Source organism: Podarcis vaucheri (genome assembly GCF_965113315.1).
Source record: "Podarcis vaucheri genome assembly, chromosome: 4".
NCBI lineage: Eukaryota > Metazoa > Chordata > Lepidosauria > Squamata > Lacertidae > Podarcis > Podarcis vaucheri.
In genome coordinates this window covers 42,289,837-42,316,517 of record NC_138762.1, presented here as the reverse complement: position 1 = coordinate 42,316,517, position 26,681 = coordinate 42,289,837, and the positions used below count along the sequence as shown (strand labels likewise).

The 26,681-nt window shown below is 38.9% G+C and overlaps 1 protein-coding gene across 5 annotated transcripts in view; it reads right to left on the bottom strand.

Moving 5' to 3' along the window:
• Positions 1 to 26,681, bottom strand: part of EPHA6 (EPH receptor A6) — a 356,395-nt gene that overhangs the window by 265,594 nt on the left and 64,120 nt on the right. For all 5 annotated transcript variants that reach the window (XR_014218859.1, XR_014218860.1, XM_082219716.1 and 2 more), the window contains exon 3: positions 5,147 to 5,810. Coding sequence is in view for 3 of the 5 variants with exons in the window: in XM_082219716.1 (XP_082075842.1) it covers positions 5,147 to 5,810 (664 nt within the window). In the remaining 2 variants the exon portion in view is untranslated. The remainder of the gene's footprint in view (positions 1 to 5,146; positions 5,811 to 26,681) is intronic.

The window sequence follows — 26,681 nt, the reverse complement described above, 5'->3', positions numbered from 1 at the left end:
GCATGAAAGTCATCCTCATTAAATAGATGTCCCAACAACACTGAGAGAGACAGTACAATCCCAGTTTTGTTACAAAGATCCAGCCTGTGGCATCTGCAGCCAATCCAGATATGGGAAATATCCAAGAAATTATACTCTTGTACTCAAGGTTTCCATGTACACCAAAGATAATACTTGAAATGGCTTGAGAAAATGTGTAAGGAATGGAAATACGGTGCTGGTAGGGAATTTGTTGGCATGTACAAAACCATCATAGTAAAACCCAGGAAAAGTTCCATGCAATCATAAAAAGACATTTGGAGCAGGAAATAAGAAGTGCCCATTTTTATGGAGCAATGAAGGAAATTTGTACTGTATTGGAATCAAAACATCCCAGGGAGAATGCAGATCTTGTCAACAACCGAAGAGTTATTACTCTGAGTTTTAACTAATTTGTGGCTAGTTTGTTTAGTTCACAATACTTGCAAGTACTTATTTCAACAATGTATTTTTGTATTGCAAAAAAAAGTTTCTTAAGTATTTTAAGAAAATAAACATGATCTCTTAACGATCCCCAAGATCTGTGCTTGCTTCTTGAGATTTAATATGAATTAGGTCTTGTATGAACTTTGTTGCATTTCCCAAGCTACACTATTCAAAAGGAAATCCTTTATTGATTTTGAAAGCACATCTCTCAGCATGCTGCTTTGATAGTTAATTACTAACCCAAAGGAAAATAGGCATTATTATGTGGTTTAGATAAAAATATGGCAGGCACTAGTAACTTACTCCAATGAAAGTACAGATGATCATCTTAGAAGTCTGATTTTGATTTTATGTTGTTTCCTAGAGATATTACCATACCTATGGCATTAAATGATACTTTATAAAATGTAATTATATTCCTAGACTGAAGATGTTTCCAGATTTAAGCATTACTTAGGCACAGCATTCTCACTCATTCATTATTTTCGTATTTGCCTATTATTAGGTTTCTGTACCTCATGTTTCTTCTTCATGTTGCTGCCCAAAAATGTATTCTTAAAACTGTAGCAATGCATGCTTCTTGTTCTAATGCAGGGGTAGGCAACCTAAGGCCTGGGGGCCAAATGTGGCCCAACAGCCTTCTCAATCCGGCCTGCGGACGGTCCGGGAATCAGCGTGCTTTTACATGAGTAGAATGTATCCTTTTATTTAAAATGCACCTCTGGGTTATTTGTGGGGCATAGGAATTTGTTCATTATTTTTTTCAAAATATAGTCCGGCCCACCACATGGTCTGAGGGATGGTGGACCGGCCCATGGCTGAAAAAGGTTACTGACCGCTGATGTAATGTAACACACAGGCATGTTTGCCAGGAAAAGAGAATGGCTGTGGCTTCATGTTGCAATGTACATCAGGAGGAAAACACAGTTTTATCATCGAGTAATGACGACAAGTAAAAAGGAAATAGCTTCCTATTTTACAGCCATTTATAAATTTGGATATGGATTTTGTGTGTGTGCAAAAAAATCAGTGCTGTACAATATGCTGCTTTCATTTCATTTAGGATAAGATGAAGTTTTATGTCTTAAATAAGTCCACTGTATTATAAATATTAGAAACATGTATGAGTTTAGATAATGTTATCTGCATGTCTAAGAATTAAGGTATAGCAATAATGGAGTGTGTACAGTGTATTTTCTGCATTTTCAACTGAAGAATGTCAGCTGTCAGCTTTGAAATAATTTTTAGCTGATCCCTTGCCTTCTAACCAGGGATGGGGGATCCAGATATTGCTGAATTCCAATTCCCATTAGTCCCAACTAGATTGATCAAGGAGGGCTACAGGTTGCCCATCCCTGTTTTAAACAATTGAACGATTAAATTTAAATAAATTTACATATTATCAAAACCTAAATATAGATATAGTTTAAATAAACTAGAAAAGAACAAGATAAATTAAAACTTAATATCGAAAAAGATACCAATCATTGCTATAGGAAAAGGTCTTACTTGATATTTACTTTATCACTCCCTATAACACAACAACAACAAAAACAATTTTAAAAATAAGTACAGCTTAATTGTCAGTGCCACTGATTAAAATTTGCCCGTGGGGAGGGGAAAAGGGGCGAGAGTGGGATTCTAACTAAGGGTAAACCAAAGAACGGACAGAACAAAGAAAGGAAAGAAGGAAGGGACAAATGTAAGAAATAGAAGTATAAATTCAACATATCAGCAAGGAGCAATACAACCATTTTTTTGAAAGAAATGCTTCTCTCCACTGCTAAATCAGATGTGCGCAGTGAAAAGAGGAAGCTCCATGCTGCGCACAGAGAATATATAACCTAAGGCTGTCAATCCATAATTGGCAACATCAAACTCTCACCAACAACAAGAGGAGCCCAGTCACAACGGTGGACATCCAAACTAACCTGCCCGGCAACAGTGAGGTGTCTTGTTAAACCCACCGCAACCCATGCTCTCCATGTAGGACACGCTCTCCCAAAGTTTGTATCTCCAAAGCTTTCCTCCCTAAAGCTTTAACCTAGTGATTAAAATGTGCTGTCCTAAGCAACAATATATATCCCCATACAAGCAGGTGTTCCTGATGAAAGGTTTATCTCTGAAAAACACTTACTTTCCAAAAGAGGGATTAAGATGCTTAATGGCTGGTAATAATCGTCTCTAAAAGCCTCTAATTGTTTATACCAGGGATAGAGAATTTTTTTTCAGACCAAGGGCCACATTCCCTTTGGGAAACCTTTGGGGGGCCACATGGCACATGGATCCAGAAGCAAAAGCAATGAATGTACATTTTGTCTTTCTGCAACAGGCTAGTTTTACACATACTTGTTATCCTCTATCTAGGTCTTCCAAGCTAGGGCATTTAGTGCTGAGACACTCTTGACAATGTCAGAATACAAGGTCATACAGAGGATTTTTCAAACTTGCATTAAGAAGGGGCTGCTCCAAGGACTGACACTGCAGTTCTGTTGGCCTGCAGCTGCTCTGGCTCAGAGGATAAGAGCTGGTTGCCTACATGTACCAGTCCTAGGTGACAAGCCATTTTCTTGAACTACACTGGTCACACAGCTCTTGATTGTTTGGTCTGCTGCTGCTGTGCATATTTTCCAGACATTTCCAGACCACGTTTCCAGTCACTGTAGAGCAAGGCAATTGATTGCTTATACAGAGACTGACAACTGAACCAGAAGATTTGAGCAGTTCTTTGTTACTGTTCATTTTTAAAAAAACATTTGGCAGACAGGAGAGGATTTTTAGTGCTCTTAATCTTGCAGCTTACTTTAGAACTCATTTACACATGCATGGACAGAAATGTGTTGTGTAGAATTTAAAAACACATCAAATATAGCACCAACCTAGAACAGCCATTCAAAGATGTACAGATGTATGAAAATGCAATTCACCCCTGAGAATAATTCATAAAACCACTTGTCTCTATAGGAAGCCGAACTGAGGAACTACTAAAATAGTCATCTTACAACATGATCTGTTTAAACACTAATTTCCCACCCTCTAAGCAATTAAATAGAAATAGTTGAATAAGCATGCTTTTAGGTACTCTACTGTAGGTTCATTATGCTTCTGCCTAGGCATTCTTGGTTCTGTAACAGACCTTATCCTCTTATTGAATATACACAGTCAAAAAGTACAGGAGAGGTGGGGGCGGGACTAATATATAGATTTATTATTGGCCACGGAGCATTTAGATGATAGTCCTACTCTTTATATGAGAAATTATTAATATATTTTGGACACAATTCATGGGCTAACTGATGTTCTAACTGTCCTACCACCCTCGCCCAAACCCAAATAATAATGTGGTTACATTTTGCATTTCCAGATTAAATGTACTAGCATTAGTACACAACTTTAATTTGCTCTTATGAGAACTTTAATAAAAGAATTTTTCAAGAACATTAAGCTCAGAGCTATCTAATCTGTTTATTTTGAATGCTAGGTCAAGCTATGGTGGCTGGTTGGGCCAAAAAGATGGACATTCCATAAGCCATGTGCTTCTTTTATCTTGTTTCTATTTAAGCCCAAGTTTAATGGAACATATATTTATTATTTGTAATTATTAGTCATATTAAACAGGTTATCCAGGTAGATACCCATCACAGAAGCTTTATCTGTTTGCATGTTTTTCTTTCATGGATGTAAGCTGCCCAAGAATATTGGTATTAAAAAGTGGTTCACAAATTTATACAAACAATAAAAATAAAATAAAATACTTAATATATATATATTTATTTATATATATTTAATATATATTAATATTTATTCACATGCCCAAATATCAGAATGCTATTTTTTCCCATGGTCCACTGCTTAACCTGAAATGGGGAGGTACTATATTGAGACGCAAATAAGTTCCCTCATACTCCATTGTCAAAAGCCTTCATTTATAGCCTCAACTTACTAACAATATATACATTTCAATCTTTTCTAGATACACTTGCAAATATAGTGATCACACGGTAATGATTCGCACTGAGCATTTGTTTCTGTGAGAAAGAACACAGAAATAACTAGTACCAAAGTAACTGTGCAGCAGAAAAATTTATTGCAGTGACCTCCCATACAATACTTGGGATGTACTGTCTACCTGTTCTTTAGTATTCATGCAAAGTATCTGCTGTTTCTTTTCTCAGAAGTAACTGCTTATTTTATCTCATACAATATGTAGTGCTTTAAAGACAAATATTGCCTTTATATATTGTATTGTTTCACACTTATGAATTTATTTATCACCCTCAGGATCCCCTCCAACTCTACAATTCTATGATACTCTGATCCTTAGGTACATAGCAGTAAAACTTTAATCTTCCATTGAATTAATCATATTTGGTATTCATGCAGCAACTAAAATTTTTATTCTTCATAACAAACGAAAAACTATTGTGCTTTACCCATTAATTTATTACAAGTAAGCAACTTTGTTTTCCCTGAACATGCACATTCTGTATTCTTTGTTGAAAACAGTTCTGATCTGAACATATCCTGAGCAACCTACAACAGTAAAATAGATCATGAGCTCAATCCATCTCCTATTAAAACTGATTTCGCCATTAAGTTCAGTGAAACCTGGACGACAGGCCAAGTGGTAAAACAAAAAAACAAAAAGTGTCCTGGAATTAATTAAGAAGAATTATCTTACCGTGACAGGAACCATCCACTTCTTCATACCCAACACTGCAGATGCATCGTCCTAGAGGAACAAGCCAATCCCCATCTGCTCCACAATATAATTTTGGAGTGTCCCGCTCCTCAGCACTCTTCACACAGGAACCTCGTACTTCCACTAAAGATGAAGAATCAACCCTTGGAATAGTGTCAGGAAACATAGCCAAATTCCGAACAGTGAAAGGACACTTTTTGTAGTAAACACGGACAGAAACCAAAGCAATGCACGCACCAATGTCTTGAAAAGCAAGAAAAAATCCTTTCCTGTTTATTGGTCCCACCTCACGAACTTCTGTGTTCAGTTTAAGGATGCGATCACCCAAATCCATCTGAGTAAAACTCTCATCAGCTGCAATAGTATCAATTTTACTGTACTGGTTTGGCTTGAATTTAATTCCATGGGATTCGTCTGATTCCAGGTAGTAGAGGTTAAATGTTTCCTTGCATGTTCCCAGTACCCATGGAATGCTGTTGCAGTCCCTCAGTGTAAACTTCATTTCCACATAAATTTTCTGAGCTGCATCACGGGAGATCCAATTTGTACGAAGCCAGTTGTTCTGGTTGGGTTCCATAACATTACATACCTGGTAAGTGTGGATGGGGCGATTATATTCATCCATTTCTGTTATAGCATCCCACTGAAAAGAAAATACAATTCATGAAAAAATAAATCCTTATCCACACTTTCAATTGTTGCCAGTATAGAAGACTGACCTTAAAATTGCAAGGAAACCAACACAAATATTGAAATCAGATGCATATTAAGGATCAGGCTACTATCATTCTAATGATTTTTATTTTATTTTCCTCTGACTTTGAACCACACGATAATGTGTATTAATATTCAGTTGCGTGCCCTGGTGCAGTGAGCACACCACCCCTGAAGCTAGGGAGTGAGAAGCAAAACATAACCTAAGTGGATGATCTGGGATCAAAACAGGCCACAAGGTTTATTGATTACAGATGTAAGTAGGCTTAAGGGTATCCTGAACCATCCAGTCAGTCTGCTGGCTGATTACAATTGGGGTTTGATCCTGGGTTTAGATTGCCCTATGACATACCATATTTCTCCGTCTATAAGTCACCCCCATGTATTAGATGCCCCCTATTTTTGGGGACTCAGATTTAGGAAAATGGGGGGGGGGAGATATATCCATGTATAAGATACCCCCCTAATTTCTGACATTATTTTTTAGGGAAAAAATCTAGTCTTAAACACAGAAAAATATGGTACATTGAATAAGACCAACTATTAAGGATCACCCCTCAGCCCTTGTCTGGGCATTCGGATAGAAGCACCTCCCCTAGGATCCCTTTAGTAGGATACCTCATTTCCTTGGAGGAGGAAGGCCGAGGCTCCCAACCCCCCCCCCTTGATTAAAGATCCAACCTATTGCCTTATCTGCCAAAAGTTGTGATAATTGCTATGATGTAGACAAAACTTCCAGACAGGCCCAATTTGTCTGGAGGAGAAAATTCTCACCTGGTCCCAAATACTGGGACTGAGACTTCCATGGAAAGGTCTTACTGCAGACACATCCAAACTAAGAGTGAGTCATAAATATGCATAAGAGGGGAGGGAGGGTGGGAGATCACACTCCAACTGAGATGCCAGTGAAATGGGTAGTCCCAATTTATATCTGAGGAGCATACCCATGTGAACTCAACCCTAGGAAGACCTCAGTCAGATCCACCTAGGGGTGTAGCTAGCAGCTCGGGTGTCTGGGGAGGCGAGCGCACCCTGAAACCGGGGGCGGAGAGCGCTACCCATGAGGGTGGGGTGAGCTGCCCATGGGGGCGGGGAAAGCCAAGGCAGGGCGTGCTGTGTGGAGTCTCTCTGCAGCCTCCCCCTCAGCTGTAGGGCGGCTGAGGCAGTGGGCAGACACAAGCCCTGCACTGCTCAAAAAATCAACGCGGAGCTTGCAGGCAGTTTGCCTGCCGCCTCCCTCTCAGGAGAAATGTTTAGCTCAGGCATGCTGCAGGCCCTGTGGTGTGGCATCCAGTGCCCCCTGCCTCACCTAGCTATGCCTCTGGATTGGGCAGATTCATGGAGGAAGGGTTGTTGAAAGCTACTAGCCATAAAGGCTGTGTTCTGCCTGCAAAGTTGGAGGCGGCAATACTTCTGGTTTCTGGAAATCACTCGATGGGAGAGTGCTCCTGCAGTGGCGTAAGAAGGGGTGCAGTGGGTGCGGGAGTTATTTTTCTCACAAACACATTTTTTTGCCATTTTGTCACCCCCCTCAGTGATGACCCCTGGGGTGTCCCACATCCACCGCACCCCCCTTCCTGCACCACTGGATTCACCCCCTGACGATGTGCTAAAAACACACCCACAATTCCTAGATTTGTGGGTGGGAAAAATTCAACTCCTTCCCCCCACCCCAGCCAACAGGAGAGGAAATAATTATCCCGATGGCTGTTGAGGTGTGTGGGAAGAGAAGCCCCAGCAATGACAGCCAGCTGCACTACACAACAACTGTGGCCTTACAGTTGAAAAGGTAAACGGGATTTGTCTTAATAAACAGCTTGTTAAGTTACTGAACCTCAATACACATTTGCAAGCAGGCACCAAATATATGTGTACAGCTTGCACATACACTTACTTTCATATGGGAAGGCATTTGTCTAAAATGACCTTCATGTGAAAAGTGAGTCACAGCAACAGCAGAGATATTAGCTTTCCTGTATTTTGTTTGTCGTGCTATATTCCAGGATCAAGCTTTTCTTATCAGAGCAATATGAACAGGTGACTTTCCATATGAAACTGATGTGGCACAATTGTCATGTGAAGACTGTACTTCATATGACTGACACACAGATATGAATAACCCTTTAGTCTTATTTTAAATCAACATATATTTTATCCAATTAGATTTATTCAGGACTTGAAATCTAAGTCATGTTTATAACCTTGACACTGAGAATATCAGTGTATTTCATATCTGTACGTTCAAAAGAAAATTTGAATTTATCTGCTATTACTCTGCAAACACTTGCAGAGTAGATAGTAAAGATAAATACAGTACAACAAGCCAGCAGTACCAAGTGGATGATTATGGATAATATATGTAAGAACATCATCATGAAGAATAAAGTTTACACAGAATAAATAAAAGATCATACTATATGCAAAAAGTTAAATAATGTATCAGAAGATAGCACTTCTAGGCATACATATTAGTTGCAGATCTGAATACTGCAGCTGTGCCAAAGTGTAGTCATGTAGGAAACTAATCATACCGCTCTATTCTCCATACAGAAGGAAAATGAGGAAATTCCACTTTATTTTTATTTCACTCCAGCATGAATTTGAAAATCTTCACTGTCATTAAACATGCACGCACGCACACATGCACACACACATGGAGAGTCTTTATTTAAAAGTGGGGAGAAAGTTATCATAAAGCTATGCTTTCCACAGCCTCGTACATCAATTCACCCAGGAAGGAAGAGCACCCTGAAGGAGGCATAGAATATTGCCGTAAACCTTTTTGAAGCTACATCACTCCAAAGGCTACAATTAGACCCCAGAATGCACAGAGGTCCATGTGGGCACATGTGCACACACTCATGAGCCTCTGGTGCTTTGCAGCAGACCAACTGGTCCATGAGAGATTTCTTTAAAATCCTTTGGACTGTTATATGAGGCACACCTGCAATTTCACAGGAAGTGATCATGCCTGAACAGCAAACAGACCCAGATTAGGTCTCTCAGCATAATTTATTACTGGCTAAGGGTCCTGCAGATCCTTGCCTATTTGAACTCCTCCTCCTCCTCCTCCTCCTCCTTGCTCCAGTACACCATATTTTGGCAGTTTGCACTGTCTATTCCCCATGGGTAAACTGGGAACAGCCAGACTACACTAGGTAGAAGTATTCAACCCTCCTCCAGCATGAAAGATCCAGGGGCTGGACTGCTCTACTCATAAGTATTTCAGAAAAGGAGAAAAGACCCACAAAGCAAGAGGCAATAATGAAAAAAGTTCCCAATTAGCTTTCATAGGCAATCAGTTTCAGCCCAGACTACTAAGTGCAATTCTTTTTTGTCAACTGTGCTATGGCAATGCAGCTGCGACAATTAAATAGGGGGAAAGCATGGCACCATCTTAGGTTTTGACCACGAGAAACCCATTAATCTGAGGCAAATAAGTCCCTGCCTCCTGCTAACTCTTCCTGCTTAGCAACTGGAAGCAAACATGATTCTCCATGTGGGAATGAGAAAGCGTGTTCTCCAATAAATGAGAGCACGTGTTGCGGTGTGGGCCGCTGGGCCAGGCCTCTTGTTGCCAGGCAGGTTAAGAGTTGTTGCCTGGCATTATGATTGGGTAACCAGGTTGCTGGGGCAAATTGTATGTTCCAAATTGGGTGGGTGGGACCATAGTCTTTAAATATTGGTGCACTCTGGTTTCTTTTTCTCTTTGCAGAGTGCATCGGATCACCCGCCCGCCCGCCCTCTTTTCCGGTTGACCTTGCTTTCCCTGTCATGGGGTCGTCTGCTTTGGAGCAGGGGCCTAGTAGGAATTTTGCCATTTGATTGGCTGTGCCATTTGGATTTTGCCTACTACTCAGCAATTCGTCACAACTTGTAAGGTTGCGGTTAGGCATTGGTTATAATATGCTGGTGGTGGAGAGGTCAGGATAGGCTGTGCCTGCCCCTCCTATTGCGCTGAAGGTAATTCCGTTAAAGGAATCCTGGGGCTTGCCATGATTTTGTCCAATCCTTGTCATGGGACCAGGACCGCCCAATCCCTGTCATGGGAATCCCTGTCATGGGACCAGGGCTGGCAAGCTTTCGGGCAGCTGCTGGGGTGAGCGGCGTGGGTCCGACGCTTAGCTCAAATGACCCCCGTTTGACTTTCCCTGCTACTGGCTACCGATCGGACCTCGGGATGTCAGTTCTGTCCCAGGCGGGGGGACAGATAGTCATAACCAAAATAGTGCCCCAAAACCAAAACTAAAATTACGTGTTATGTGTGAAGTTATTTGAGGGGTGGCCTGGGGACCTACACACGCAAAAACCTATTACGTTTATAGCCACTGAAGGTGACAACAGATGCAGTATAACAGAACGTATTATGTTTGCTCTAACCACTCCTATAGAAACAAAACCTCCAAATGTGTGCGCCGTTGCACCTGAGGAAGAAAATCACTAATACTAAGCATGTGAGCTACAAAGGCCTTTGAGACAGGCAATAGATGAGTAGCATTCTGTCTGTGTATTGACTGATATACCACAAAGATGAGCATCTGTTCATAAATACCACTTCAACTACCAGAGTTCTTCCCCTTACTGTTATAAAATTCCATAATGTCTATTACTAACTTTTACAGCTTTTCATATTTGCTGTGCAATTGTTCTGAGAAAAATGAAATAAAACTTGTTTGCATGCATATCTACATACACTATAACAGCCTTTCTCAACATTGGGTCCCCTGATGCTGTCAACTACATCTGTGGACCGAAGGTTGAAAAAAGGCAGCCCTAGAGACATCAAAATAAAGTTTTAAAAATATCTCTAAGTATATAGGTTTCACACAGCTCTGCTCTTCCAACATACTCAAATTAGAATTTCTTTATTTTGTATGTTCATGTCCTCCAAATGTGCCCTTTTGCTAGTAGGAATTACAAGTGCAGCTATTTATTCATATTTATTGTGCACAATGTTTGCAGCATACTGCCTATTTCCCAAAACTTAAATTAGATTCTGTAACTTGTCTAATTAGTGTTGCCTATTTAAAATATACATGTAAGCAAGCTGCAAAATACATTATTTGGTTTACAAAAACAATAACTGTGTTCCAATACTATGCACGTGTCTGTTCAAAGTCAGAACAGACCTCAATATAAAGTATGTCAATTTCTCATTGTTCTACAGTAGCAGCTTTTACAGATGACAAAATTTCACAAGAGGAGCATTTCACCCTTATAAATATACAACAGAAGCAGACATAATGTCATTTTTTTCTAGTGGTACAACTTGAATAGCGATGTTAATAAACAAATATATAACCCACAATCTCTTATTACCTGTCAGAAAACTGAGAAGATAGAAAGATACTATAAAATCATGTGCTAAGTTAGTTGAACATATTGAATACATTTTTTATTTGAAATGCAAACATAATTCTCTAAAGAATAATGTTTGGAAGGGAGGTGGCAGGGATTTAGTCTCAACCAGAAGTTCCATCCTACCTCCCTTCCAATGTTGGTACCCTAAGTACTTGTTCCATATACAATCTTGCACATTTATTCTGAATCCAAGAGTAACATATAACATAGTGGCCCACAGATAATTTGGACATGCATAAAGAACCAAAGTTTGGCTTCATCTATGATTACTTGGAATTGGAAACAATGGATAATTCAATTTAAGACAAATATTGAATGCCTTCAGAATGCTTGGTTAGACCCCGAACTCACCATTTATAGCCATTATTGACCACAAATGTACAGTCAGGTCCATGACTTGGGATTCACTGACTATGTGTGCAAACATATCCATGACGAAATGAAAGAGAAGTTTTAAAAATATGTTGACACTACATTAAATATGAGAAATGAGGATAGATCTACTTTCAAATATTTAAAGAACTGCACTAAAGATAATGGAATTCACTGTTTTTATTCTTTGCCACAGAGAGAAGCAGCAGGCAGTGGATCTGAGCTATAGGAATGGTAAGGTGGCAATTAGCAAATGTTTCTCAATACAAGTAAGAAAGCGTGTTCTCCTTCATGGAGAGCACGTGTTGCGGTGGGGGCCACCAGGACACTCCAAAGTTGGGGGCGGGCTAATTGGTTGTTGGCCACTGATGCGATTGGGGCTTCCCATGTTGTTGGGAAGAAATTAATGTTGCCATTTATTGATTGACAGCCAGAAATGCTAAAACTCCTTGCACGAGGCTAGGGCTTCCTCTTTTCGCCCGTGCAGCGGATTGCCCGTCCCTCCCTCCCTAGAATAGGGTTGTTTGCTTTGACCTTGCTATGCCTGTCATGGGGTCGTCTGCTTTGGAGCGGGGGCCTGGTAGGAATTTTGTCCATCTGGCTGATTGGCTGGGGCCATTTGGTTTTTGCCTACTGCGTAGCAAATCGTCACAACTTGTAAGGTTGCGGTTAGGCATTGGTTTATGGTTTGGTTGGTTGAGGGGCATGGATTGGCTGTGCCTGCCCCTCTAATGCTGCTGCTGCAAGGGATTCCTTTAAAGGAATTGGGGGCTAACTATTGCTTGTCCACTCTGTCAAGGGGGCTCGGGCCATAGCAATGAGCTCCTGGTTGCATTTGGGGTGAGGGCAGATTCCCTGCTCCGCGTAACCCCCAAGTGTATTCCCCCATTCTGACTTTCGCATTGTGCGGAATGTCAGTCTGTCCCCCACGGTGGGGGCAGATAGTCACAACCAATGCCTATGCAACCACTAACAAATTTGTATTTTAATAAAGTTGTGGCCAAAATTATGCCAAAAACCTTAAACAAAAAATTCTGTGTGATGTGTGAGTTATTGGGGTGGACCTGGGGACCTCGACACGCAACTGATGAATACAGTTGAGGAATAAGTTAATGAAGCCAGAGTTTTTCTGCTACTTTTAATTTTATTTTCCACTCTCTTGTTTTTTGCACAAAGAAAGTATTTCCAAAATATTATGAATGATGTGTACATGTACAGCCTGTGTGTTTGCTTGGCTGGAGGCAAAATACACATACCAAAATGGTGCCTCTATAAGCATAGTGTTTATAAATTATGCTGCTCACCTCATTTTTGTTTTTAGAATTGGTTCGTTTTTTGAATTTTTTTTATTGAAGCTTATAACTCAAAAAATATAAAATGCTGTAGTGCATGATATGCTACACAAAGCACTCTGAGGTGCATATTCAAGTCAACCAGAAGTTCCATCCTACCTCCCTTCCAATGTTGATACCCTAAGTACTTGTTCCGTATACAATCTTGCACATTTACTCTGAATCCAAGAGTAACATATAACATAGTGGCCCACAGATAATCTCCTATAAGAAATGTTTTTAAAGACATGCCAAGGAGTGTTCTTTCAGAGAAGGCTTAATTACAGGGAATCCTGTCTCCGCATTTATATGTTCCTAGACAATACCTGACATTCCTTCAAGCTCTTTGATTTTAAGCAAGTAATAGTTTATATATTTGCCATTAAAGATTGGAAGTCTGTTGAATGTTACTGTAGCATGGATGCTTTTGAAAACTAAACAGCCCATAGTAAGCATTAGCTCCTTATAAGAAAAACTGTATGGATTTCTTTTTGATTATATTATAGGCAAAGGTTTTATGCAGGTGTATTTTGGTTTGGTTTTGCATGTTTAGGAAATGCAGTCAGGAAATGTTGTCCAGAAGGCGCTTACCAGATTTTCCAATGCATTGTGGCAACACTGCAAACCAACTCATGATACTGTTATCAGTTTATGGTGTGTGTGACACCCTAAATTCCTGGGTCCAATAAAAGGTAGACTTAATCAAGATTTGGGAAGTTAAAGTTACCATTACAAATCTCTTAAGTTAAAAATACAAGGCAGGCCAACCTGGTGATCGCTCATCAGTTTGTTATGGGTTGTTAGGGGAGCAAAGCCTGTTAATAACTGAGTCATTATGCAAACAAGGGGGGAAGGGAGGTGGGTGATTAACAAAGCAGTTACTTTGTGCTGGACAGCAGTGGGGGTGTGAGCCCCTCCTTCCTCTAGAGAGGTAGTAAGTAGGAAACAAAAGGACAGAATTTTTAGGATGAAAGTTGGCAGTGATGCGCTGGCAAAAACTGGGACAGGCTGTAAGAAGGAGACAGAACACATATCTGATTTCTGATTTTAATCGAAGGCTGCTGTGCCTACGGAAAAGCAAGAGACCCTCTTGGAAACCTCTCCATGGTAGACTCAGGCTGTATACACAGTATGCACAAATAAACCACAGTGTTCTCGAAGCTACCAGCATGAGTTTGACCAAACTGCAGGAGGCAGTGGAAGGAGTCCCTGGTTTGCTCTGGTCCATAGGGTCACGAAGAGTCAGACACGACTAAACAACAACAATAATAAAGACATCACAGTCTCCACTGTGCCTCATTTGTAAAAGGAAACACAAATCTTGGGTAAGGCATGGACCCCTGGAGCCTCACACCATTCAGAGATTGGGGTGGCATGCAACAAGCAGTACTGACACAACCAAGTTTATTTTGGCGGGGTGCTTGCGAATTTGTGCATGTTCTATCATATAAAGCCATCCATCACAAAAACAGATATAGGAGCAGGCATGTGAGGAGCACAGAACAACCAAATCACTACATTATATGTATTAGAGCCATCACAAGCCTATGTATCTGATATGCCAAAATGCTAAAAATAGTGTTGGCTGCACCTGACTCATCCAGTATGACAATGACAATTCTGAACCCAAGGTTCTATGCAGCAATTATTGTGAATTTTTTTTCTTCAGACTAAGGCTACAATTTCCCATCCTTTACTCTGGACTTGTTTAAAGTAAAAAGAATTGCTCTAAGTTTAACCAGATAGTAGACAGATTGCTTATTTGGATACAAGTTCCACTGACTTCAATAAACTACCCAGAAATGATGTTTAGGATTATAGCCTCAATGAGAAATGTGATTACAATTTGTGACAGCTATGTAGTTACTCCAAAAAAGTTTGATTTAAAATATTTTTCTTCTTTTTAAAAGGAAGTAGAAAAGTGAAGTAGAACACAATGACTGTAATAATTTGAATTTGAACAGCTTAAGCATGGAATTGTCTTGCTGCAGGGAATTACTTTTAAAGCCAAAAGTTACAAAGTGCTTCTTTCTCACCAAAAAGAAAAATGGTTGAACTATCATCCTCCTAATGGGATAGTTTCCATGAAAACTATTTAAATATTCACTTTGAACCAATATCCTGGTTTGAACTTCAGAAATTAGAGCTTTGAATTCTGCTACTAGGCATTTAGTTAATAGTGCAAATCTCCATTCTTCATGAGGAAAGAAAGGATTCCAAATTTAAATAATGACTAATTTAAAGGATAAAATGGTAGTGAGGGCTATCAAATATGGATAATCTCTATTGCATTCAAGGCAAACAGTAAAAAATGCAAAGTGTATCTATAAATGATGGATAACTAATTTATTTTAATGTAAGTTAGTATCTAGCCACTGTCTCCAACCCAAACTAATGATGGTTTGACAACCTCTACAACACATTTGGCTGACAACTTGTTTAAAATGGGACATTAGCCCAGAGAGGTAAGTGGGCGAAGGCCACCAAAAAGGCAGAGGGTTCACCACCAAACCACTATTAGATCTATTGTGCCCACTTACACATCGCATAGTGAATAGCATATGCATAATTGAAAAAGACAACAATTATGGATAAAATTTGCAAATGGTAATTTAAATGTAAATAAGCAACTTTTGAAATAGTTTCTAGAATTCTTCTGTTAATTAACTACTCCAAGGAGTTCAGTGCAATGCACAGTTGTTCCCCGTTCCCATTTTATTCTCATAGGATAGCAAGTAACCCAAGTCCCAAAGGTTTCTCAGTATGGCACTCTAATTACTTTATCAGTGAAGTAGACTCCACAAAAGCCTACACCACAGTAATAAATATTTTCATATTTAAGGTATGAATCATTTCTACTTTTGCTGCAGCAGACTAACATGCCTATACTTATGGAAAACAAAATTATGGTTTGTCATTTCTGTGCCCTTCATAATGTACAAAATGCTTTGCAAACTCTAATACTTTGCAAAGTATTATCCTTCTACTCTGTAAAGATAAACACTCCATATGGAGTGTAGCCAAGTATAAGACTTGCCCATCTGCTGAGTACAGAGTTCAGTTGGACTCTAAACCCACAGCAAATCTTCTGCACATTTCTAAACTCCTGTTTTGAACTACTATAGTGAAACCTCTGCATAAACAAATCTGAATTGCTGTACTGAATTTTTCACTGTCAGATCCACAGTTGGAAGACAGAAGTACTATGATATTATTAACACATGCAGAATTCAGATGAAGCATATGCTAGTGATTTTATTTTGAGTGTATTTTTGCATGGGGGGAACATCCCAAAGGCTGGGTTAGAGAACTATTATTTAAACATGATATGAAACTTCTGCTGAAACATCAGAACTGACATTTATTGGCCTGCATGGGAAACTTTGTATATAAACTTAGCTGAAGTCAGCACTATTTTGTCCTTCACTTAAATAGAGCATGAAATTTTTATGAATTTAAGTGTGTTGGTAGAGAGAAAGAATCACAACAAGAAGAAACATTTTGAGTGAAATGCTCAATTTATTAACACCTCCTCTATGTTTATATCAACTGCTGTTTCCTGGGTTTGAATGAAATGCATTGCAAAGATTTTTCTAACCTTGAATGGTTCAGCAATGGAACAAAATAGCTTGACAGGCTGTGGAATTTGTTTTCTTTGACAATTAAAGGAAACTGAGAGGCAGTGTGCATTTTTTAAGTATACACTATCGATTGATTCGCTCTCTTACCTGCTTATGCCTGAGCTGCTTGTGCACTGTCAGGGATAATTGTCTTTTTAAAAAGCCCATATGCAAAATTATATACAAAAAGTAAGTATATTGTATATGAATAAAAGTCAAGCTCTATGTGAGACTATATTCCTAGAGCATATAAGCATTAATTTACATATATTTTTATCAAGTAGTATGCATTGTATGGATCTGTTTATATGCTAGTAAATTTAGGGAACCTGATGCATATGAATATATTTGTATAATATGTGCTTAATTTTATACGCATGATAATAAATACAATTTGTGAAAAATCTTCATATTTTTAATGGAACTGGGGAAAAACAACCTCGCTTCTCATCAGGGTCAAGACAAGAAGTAGAAAAAAATCAGAGGGTAAGGTCAAAACTGAGTAAATTCCATCCTTATGGGTATGAAAGGTGCTCCATATATTTTGGGCAGTTTTAGTCATACCAGTACAAATCCATGAACAAAAGATCCATGGAGCCACTATTAGGGTATGATGTGTAGCTTTGTTTACATAGTTTCAAGAAACCACATATATGGATTGCTGCACATATGAATGAGTGCTGAATATTTACTGCACTGTAAATATTGCTATATTAAGGTCAGTATCTTGCAACCAATGAAGCATTTTAAAATACAATGAAACTATGGAGACTGTACAAAATACATAAATGAGGGCAAGACTGTATTGAAGAAAAGCAAAATGCTGAATGGGTATTTGGAGAACTGATTTTATAGCTTATGTTGGCTATACTGAAGAACCCAAATCTTCACAATAAATCTTCTCAACGTTAGAACAGTTTATAATCCCAAAACTATGATAAACCTAATAATTTATATCTTCATGATTTTCTTAAAATAAATATGAATACAATATATTTACCACATTAATTTTGACTGCCTCTTTAAAGAGGGATTGCATGAAACTGAAGACTTTTTCTTATGGTTTGCACTTTCCAGTTTTAAAGATTTAAAATAAAAGTTTATATTAGTGACATTCTTTAGCAATGACATTTTATAGCCTTGTAGCCAAATGTGCTTGAACAGGCATTTCTACACTCAGGGTTCGTCTTTTTGTATTGCTAGTATTTCTTTTTTAAGCTCTGGGGATAGTTTGTCTGCATGATAAAATATTCTGAAATGTAATTCCTACATCTTATTAAAAATCTGTGACTCATATTCAATTTGAACAGTAGTGAGATTCTCAGCTTGTAAAATGCCCCAGAGCAGACACCGGATTTGAAATCTACACAAAACAATAGAGTTAAAACCTTAGCTCTTCTTCCTGATGGGCTTCGCCAACAACATTACTAATACTACTACCATACAACCATTAATGTAGTGGTTCTAGGGGTTCCTCGTGTGTAAGTTGCCACCACTCCTGGCTAGGTTACCTGGTTGAACCCTTTCTGTCTGGACAGCCTCTAGCTACGTGGCTGTCTCAGTCGCTGGCAGAATCCGTCAGTGGCCGTTTCTTGAACTTCTTCCAGCAAAGAAGTTCTTTGACGCCAAGTCTCCTCCTACTCTCCCCGCGCGGAAGTCTTCTGTGCATGGAGGGTGTGGGCAGCGGAGTACCCGTGTTCTCTCCGCTGGCCTCCGGCGAGGAGTCTTGGAGCCTCTTCTCCGATTCCCCTATCTGCCCCCTTCTCCACTGGTGTTACGCTGATTTCCTTCCCCAGCAGATGGGCTGCCTCTCTCCCTACTGGGACCCTCTCCAGCATCCCTCTGGAGTCTTCCCTCCGCCTCTAGCTCCGATGGCAGTTCCCTGACAATTAATAATGCTTAACATTTGTACAGAGTTTTTTGGTGTTCAAAGCACTTCCCAGGCATATGACTTCTAAGACTTACAACAACTTTGTAGGTTCACTCACCTAATGAGTTAAGGTAGAGCTGAGAGTCAAATCAGATACTTTTGATTCATATATCAGTCTCTTAGCTGCTACACCACATCACAAAGGTCTCATTTAATTCCAACAGTATACTATAAGGAATGTAAACATTACAAGGTAGCGAGAAAGAGGGCTTATACAACATCTTATACAACATTTTTTTTAAAAAAATGTGTTGATGTTGACTATTTGCATAAGCATCATTTAAAATGTGTAGCCTGGAAGCTGACTCAGAATTGTACAAAAGAATAATTCCAAAACAATACCAATCTTTACACAGGGCAGCATAAAATGTCCTAACATCTTTATTTTGATAAGGATTTGCTTTCATCTTAATTATAAATGATTGTGATAAGACCAATTTTGTCACAGCATCATTTGTGAAAGGGAAGTTATGGTGTGCTTTTCACTGCAATTGGATTTTTTAAAAAATAAATGCCTTATTATGTTTTTGATTTAAAAGTCCACGTAAAGACTCATTCTGTTATCATCTAGTTTGTAACTAAAGTGATATACTATGCACTTCCAATATATGTGAGAACTGAAGCATTTAGTAATAGTACATTGTGTTCATATAAATGACTGAAAATGTTCCATCAAATTAAACTCTGGGCCCTATTCACATAGGAAAAAAATATCCTTGTCTTTTGAATACAGCAGAAGCCAGGTGACATTTGAGGAATGGGGAAGAAAATTATTTGGGATTACTTATTTATAAGATGGCTTAATATTTTCTCTTTTCTTTTTTTAAGTTTACAAAGCTAAGCTGTGTGCTCAGCACCAGCTTGGCTCCTACATGCCTTGAAACCCATCCACTACTGTCCAGGAAAGGACACAGTGAAATGGTGTAGTGCTGTTGCCAGGGTCACTGCACAGTGAACGCTCGGGTTGCGAACATGATCCGTGTGGGATGCACGCTCGCAACCCGCAGCAGCGTGTCTGCGTATGCGCAGGTTGCGCTTCTGCGCATGTGCGAACGCCAAAACCCGGAAGTAACCTGTTCCGGTACTTCCGGGTTTCGGCAGTCTGCAACCCGAAAAAAGGCAACCTGAAGCATCTGTAACCCGAGGTATGACTGTACAGAAAAAAGATTGCTGTATCCACGATTACCTACATAGCATGCATACATACATACATACATACATACATACATACCACTATGTTATGTGGGCCACAATTAGTTGAATTTACCCATCTAAATATTTCAGGAAGAAGCAGCAGTAAGCAGAATGGGAAAAAATGCATTGAAGCACAGAACAAGAATTGAAGAGAACATTCTCATAAATCAAAGTATAATTTTACTTATGGAGAAACTGACAAAGTTATGAAAGGTTGGGCTAAGAAACAAACTCTTGGGCACATAAAACTATTGAAAGTAAATCTTTGGCTACATATGACTCTCTCTTATCAAGAGAAAAAATATTCAGTGAAACATTGAAGTTAAGTAGATTGAAGCAACTGGCTAGTTCCTACAAATGAGACCATTGAGCTCTCTGTATGCAAAGCAAAACACAAATGAAATAAATATATCACTGTATTATAAAGCACCAGAGATTATACTGCAGATCTTAAAACACAGACTATAAATAGTGACCTTCAGCTTCTCCTTGCTGTCACATATTACCCCAAATTTATTTCTATGTGACTGGCATTTTCAGTATAACACAAATGCTCCAAGGTTTTAATTAAAGTTCTTCCTGCCCATGTCAAATTCTCATCTTTTTTCTTCTCTAGACTCTGTTGATCAACCTCTTAAAATCTCTTCACACATCTTGTGATATACTTTCTGACAGCATCTCTTTCAAGTATTCAGGCCTCTGTTTTTTCTTTCTCATGCTGTCTGCAGCATTTTTATTTTATGTTCTGTTTATATGTGATCTCATCCTGTCACAGGTCTTCTGTATGCTAATGACTCAGAAATATTTGCAACAAAACATGAATCCTCAGGGGGTCCATTCATACATTATGAGTTGAACTAATCTGTGAAACAATCAACTCACAGGATGACTGTATGAACAATGCCTACCAGGTGAAACTATATGACTCTAGCAGAAATGATATTAGGGGTTATGTATATTTGAGTATTAAGATTCAAGCTTTAAGGTACTTTATGGTAAGATAAGGTTAAATAAATTAAGGTAATTTGAATAACAGAATATGGGGAAAGATGGAAAGGATTTGTTGAGTTAATTATTAGGTTAAATTGTTAAGATAAATTATTTAACAAAAATTGAGAAAGATGGAAAGAATTTGCTGAAATAACTAATTAAACTAGAATACAAAAAGGGAGGTGTGAGGAGGTCAATGAAACAAGCAAATGGAAGTTAAAGATATGAAATTTGGGATTTGTGTCTTTTTTATTTTTTATTTTTTTGTTGTTGTATTGCTGTATTGGTTTTTATGTTTTGTGCTTTTTCTTCTTTTTTATGTATTGTAGTGTTGTTGTTTTTTCTTTTTTTCTATTATTCTGAAACTATGAATAAATATTATTTTTTTAAAAAAAGAACAATGCCTAGCAGAAACGATACTCATAGAAGATGTCAACCAGTCAGATTTTATTTTGTGCAGGCAGTGCTTATTACAGTGCAAATAAAAAAAAACAAGCGAGGGAAACCACAACTGCAAATTATGAAAACTTAATATTGAAGATGTCAATGACAACTCCCACAAACAATTAAAATAGGGGAATAGATATTCCTACACCTGAACATTTCCATCTTTTTCTCTGTGCACATTCTTCTCCCATGTTACATTGGCCACAATTATTTGCAGCAGTAAGGGTTGATTCATAAGGCATTCTAATTTTATAGTTTTGACTATCATGAAATTTCATATCCTTTGTGCCCTGGAATATGTGGGTTTCATCAAAGGCCACCTATTGGAGATGCTGAGTCACAAAAGTGTGATACTAAGCAAGTATTTTGAGGAGAAATATTTCAGAGAGTTTATCAGTCATATCTCACAGATTAGTCTGTGGTTTGCCTGGGGAACAGGGAGTACATAGGGAATGGAATGACAGCTTGAGAAAGGATTCAGCATAATGAGGAAGCTAGCTTTGGTTGGTTGCGTAGGCACTTGCAAGCAAAACAGGAAAAAGCCACTTGGTGACACAATGAAAGATCCTTGTGTTCTGACTACAGCTGTTTCTGTCTGCAGGAGAGTTAAAAAGGCTCAAAATAATGTGAAAGCTGGTTTTGTTGGTTACCTAGGCACTACCAAACAAATAGGAAAATGCCACTTAACACAGAATAAGGTCAATCTGGGTTCTCAGACAGCTGCTTTCCTCTACAGGAGAGTACAAGTTGCAGTTTATTTTCCAGTATTATTCAAGGTAAACAGGGGCAGACTGAGAAACAACTGCATGTGGTGACAATGCTTGCTAATTTTGATTTGTATCTCGGATTCTATGATGTCCAAGACTTCTATTTTTTAAAAGGAGAGTGAGAGAGAGAGGGATTTGGAGCCAGCCAATGGTGCAAACATGCATTTGTGGTCTGGCTAGAAAATGGATATAACCTGGCCAACTGTGCAATGTGTTAACCTTTTGTGCACCCTCCTTTGAGTGGCAAGGGCATTTTCCAATGTGGTCATTTTTGTCAGCACTGATTCTACAGTGACATGAATTTATTTCGGCAACCCCAAGGGAAGAAAGATGGACCCAGATAGGGAATTTTTAGGTCAATGAAATAATAATGAACTGCTCCTTCTCATTTTGAGCCATCTCCAAGTCATATACAATTTATTTATTTATCTCACTTTGTCCCAGTACAGGACCCAAGTCTTCTCACAGCATAAATTAAAACAGATACAACTACAACATATATTTGATGAGAACCACAGCAATTGGTCAATTAGTTCTCTTTTGCACATTGGTAACTTTAGACATTCATATATTTTAAATAATTTTTTAAAACACATTTTTTGAGAGTGCTCTACATTTTTGTGCAATAACTACAGGTATTCATATTATAAAAGAATAACACTTAATTGCATTTCAAAATAACTGTGCATGAAACTGGGCAAATTTGTTCAATGAGCTGCTAAGGTTTCTAGTACTACAGTTTCCAGATTCCATCATATAAATTATTTCAGAAACTGCTCTCTCATGTCTTTAATTGTGGATTAGATCCAGGCTGCACATTCTCAAATACAGATCATACCTATGCATTCTCCATAAGGATGTATAGCCATTGCTCGTGCTCCTCACATGCCCACTCTTCCACAACCAATAGCTTGAACTGATTGCCTAAACTTAACATTAACTTTTCTCACTGGGGCCATTAATACTGAATGGTGTTTTAATTGAAGGAATGTGGATAGGCTATTTTCCCCCTTGCAGCAAAAATAGCTTCCTTCTGTCTTTGCAGTGGCCAAATTCCTATCTACATTACCAGTATATATTCACAAGTAGACTTCACATGGTCACACATCAGTATGATGAGCTATCAAGCTAGCTAGTTATTTTTCCTTAATTAAAATTCACTGAGGTGAAAATCATTAGCATGGTATGAAAATAGAAGGGGGGAAAAATCAAAACAACCTTTAGTCTATTGGGCACGGGTAATAAAGTTTTGTTTTTAACTCCATGAGAATCATCTCTGAAGGTCGAGTCGAAGGTTAACTCAGAGGAAATAAAACATTTTTGGAACTTCCCTTGCTTATTGTTCAACAGGAGCTTCCATTGCAAGACTTTACGCAAACACACACACACACACACACACACACACACACACACACACACTATACGCGCAGTGTCTTGATCCACTTTCCAGTAGAATAGAAGTTGCTTATAAAAATGCAAATCCAAAGTATGCATAAATATAGATGGAACATGTTTAACTTTAGCATAAAAAATGATGCAGAGAATCGTTCAGGTCTCTGGGTAATTTAAATCACAGTAATGAAATGGGAGTTGTTATTTGGAATGGCATAGTGGAGACAAATCAGTACTTGGGCTCAAACAAGAAAAGCAAAATAAACTTAACTATTTTAAGGTTGCTGCAATATTTTCACATTTTTTTCTGAAATTGTATTTTAGCTTATCAAATGGTAAAGTGAAACTATATTTTAAAATATGTCTCCAGGATAAGAATGAACAAAAATGTGTAACTTGCATTTTGTCAAACGCAGAATGAAGTAACATGATTAGTAGAATCACATGATAATCAATTGGACTGTATCACTTCAGGCTGTATATCCCTCATAAAAAACTCAAGGAGAAGACTGTACTGATTCTTTCTTCATGTGCTTCTCATCACTGTTGAAGAAGTTTTTTGGGGAGCGTTCTCCCATCAGCAACCTGAAGTCTTGCAATCTGTGAAAAGCTTTACCACCTGATTCTGCTGATTGTATAAATAGGTCCTGTTCTTTAACACAGAAGATTCTGTTTCATTACAATAATACACAAATTATGGTTTCTGATTGAAGTAGTCAAGATTGCAGAGTACTTTTAAAACTTGCCATTCAAATTTATGCTCCTCCAAATCTATTCACATCACTTTGCGAATTTTAAGCCCCCAAAGAGATCCTGTGTAATCCAAGTTATAATACGGAAAAAAAATACTACTTCAATTACACACACATGTGCTCACAAAGCCAGTTCTCAAACAAAACTGATGATCAGTAGTGCCAACTTGGACAGCATTAATCAGCTGTTTGTCATGGGCCCCAAGGTGATGCCATGGTGATGTAGGTCAGATCGGGAGAAAGGTGTTGCCCATGGATGACCCTGGAGTGGTGCCCAGCGGGATGGGGTTGGTCTCTTCCCAGGACTCTCCACCTTTAATGACTCATTGGAATCACTACTATGACATCACTGGCCAGCTCCCACTGGGCCCCTCTCTGGGGTCAATAATGGGCAACACCTCTTCCCTATCCTTGCAGTCAGAGTAGCCTCTGCTCTGATGGTTTCCCACGAGTACAGTTCTTGCTAGTGCTCTGCCCATTGCTTCAACTGCTTGTTGCAGTCTGTGATGATCTCTCCAGACAAGGTTTTCAGCAGTACAGTTTTCTTGACTATTGGTCTAAAAGCTGCCTTCATGCCTTTGGACTTTGCGAGTGTTGCTGCTGTCAGCAGCAAGCTGAATGCTCTGACACAGCTTTAGCCAGTAGTCATTAGCATATTGCCTGACAAGGGCGTCTCTCCTTGCCTTTCTCAGTGCAGTAAGCATCTTCTGACAGGGTGCACACTTGTAGTTCACAAGTGCCTTTTGCTTTAAAGTGATAACTGGCTCCATGTCCTTAATGCCAGCCTCAAACTGTCGGATATCTGCTGCCCTCTTTTTCCAAAAGAGGATGTAACCGTGTTGTTGGTTTCCTCTTTGATGAAGTTCCACCTTGCTTCAATGCTGTCTCTGTAGTGCATGTTGGACAGAATCAAGAGTTCAGCTATGACTGTTCTGGCAGTTGGTCTTTAAGGTGCTACTGGAAGGAATTTTTTAATTTTGTTCTGGCAGTGTTTATTCAAAGCAGCACTTGCTGCTTTCTGCTATGGGTCCTCTTTGGCTGGAGAAGGATCTTGTTCAGTACCAGGGAGTGATCTGTGTTGCATTTGGCACTGTGTTAGCGCCATGTGACACGAACACACTTCAGTACTGATTGCCTAGTGACAATCAAATCCATCTGGTGCCAGTGGCCTGACCTTGGACGTATCCAGGACACATAGGCGAGCACAACCAGTGTGGTCACACTAGGTGTAGAGCTTTGGGGGGAGGGGGAGCACAACTATCATATCCAATGGAAGGCGAGAGGCAAGGGGTGCTGGATTTTGAGGTTGCATAGGGTGTCACTGACATTTGAGACACCAAGGTCCGCCACAGCATATATGAAATATTTTATGATTTAACATGTTTTTCCTATCCAGAAAACCTATGCAGTGTGTAATGCACACAGCTGAGCTTCCCTATGCAAAAAGGAGCTACTGGGTTTCTACCCTCCCCCTCAAAAGTAATAAATTTAACTTATTCCACCCCTCCACAAAAAAACAATTTCCCTTATCTCTCTCTCACCCCCCCTTTTGCCCCACTTGAAAGTTTGCCAAATGGGACTTGGTGGAGCCCCTGAAGCATATGTTTGTGGCAATGGGAGACTGCAGGTAGGAACAGAGGAAGGTGAAATCCATTACTGTATGTGAGCTGGTCTGTTTGTGCAATGTTGTATTTTGAAAAAATGATGCTGGTGATGATACAGGGTGCTGAAAGAGCCTCCCCTGGGGTTAGTCACACTTGAATGCAGAGATTAATGGGATGCCTGGATAATGTTTCGGCTTTCCATGCCGGTTTCAATGACCCTGATGGAGATTTAGTACTGGAAAATATTCCCATGTTCTGGGTGTCCCACATGATCTAGAAACGAATTTGTGCCCAGTACAATATGCAGTTCACAATGAAAAATGCTCTTTATGCAGCAGTGGCACTGCAGTGCTAACACATGAAACATGCCGCTGATTTTAGTAGACTAGCAAGCAATTGTAATTAAATATTACAGCCCAAATACAGTATCCCCCCAACTATTACCATCAATACTAGATCCACAAAAAAATAAAAAAATCACACCAAGATGACCTATAAGCCTTTTAGATGTTGTGAATGTTTTATGTCAATGTCAAGGTATATGTCCTATTTTTTATGTCTGATCAATAATTGCAAAATGTAACAAAAATGTGCTTCCTGTCACCAGACTATTGCATCCCATTTACATTTTGGTTATCGCTTGTTTGCAGTAAAATGGTAGCAGCAAATTAAATTAAAATATACAATACTGCAGCCATTTTGAATCAATTAATTTCTCACAGTAAGATTGGATAGGGCAATATATCCTTCATGGCTCTTTATACCCAAGCAAATGGTAATTTATTTAGCTATGAATGCTTTATTACTTAAATTCAATAAGCTTGAAATAGTTGATCCATAAATGGCAGATCAAATCTGCCATCTTTAATTTAAAAATGTAATGTAATAATAAAAGCTTTACTCAAATTGATAGACTAGCCTAGTATGATAAGCTGAAATATCCAGACTCATTAAACTGAAATCCCCAAATTCTAGTTCAAGAGAAACTGCAAAAAATTAGTTAATGGTGAACAGAACACTTTGTTTTACCCTAAAATGAT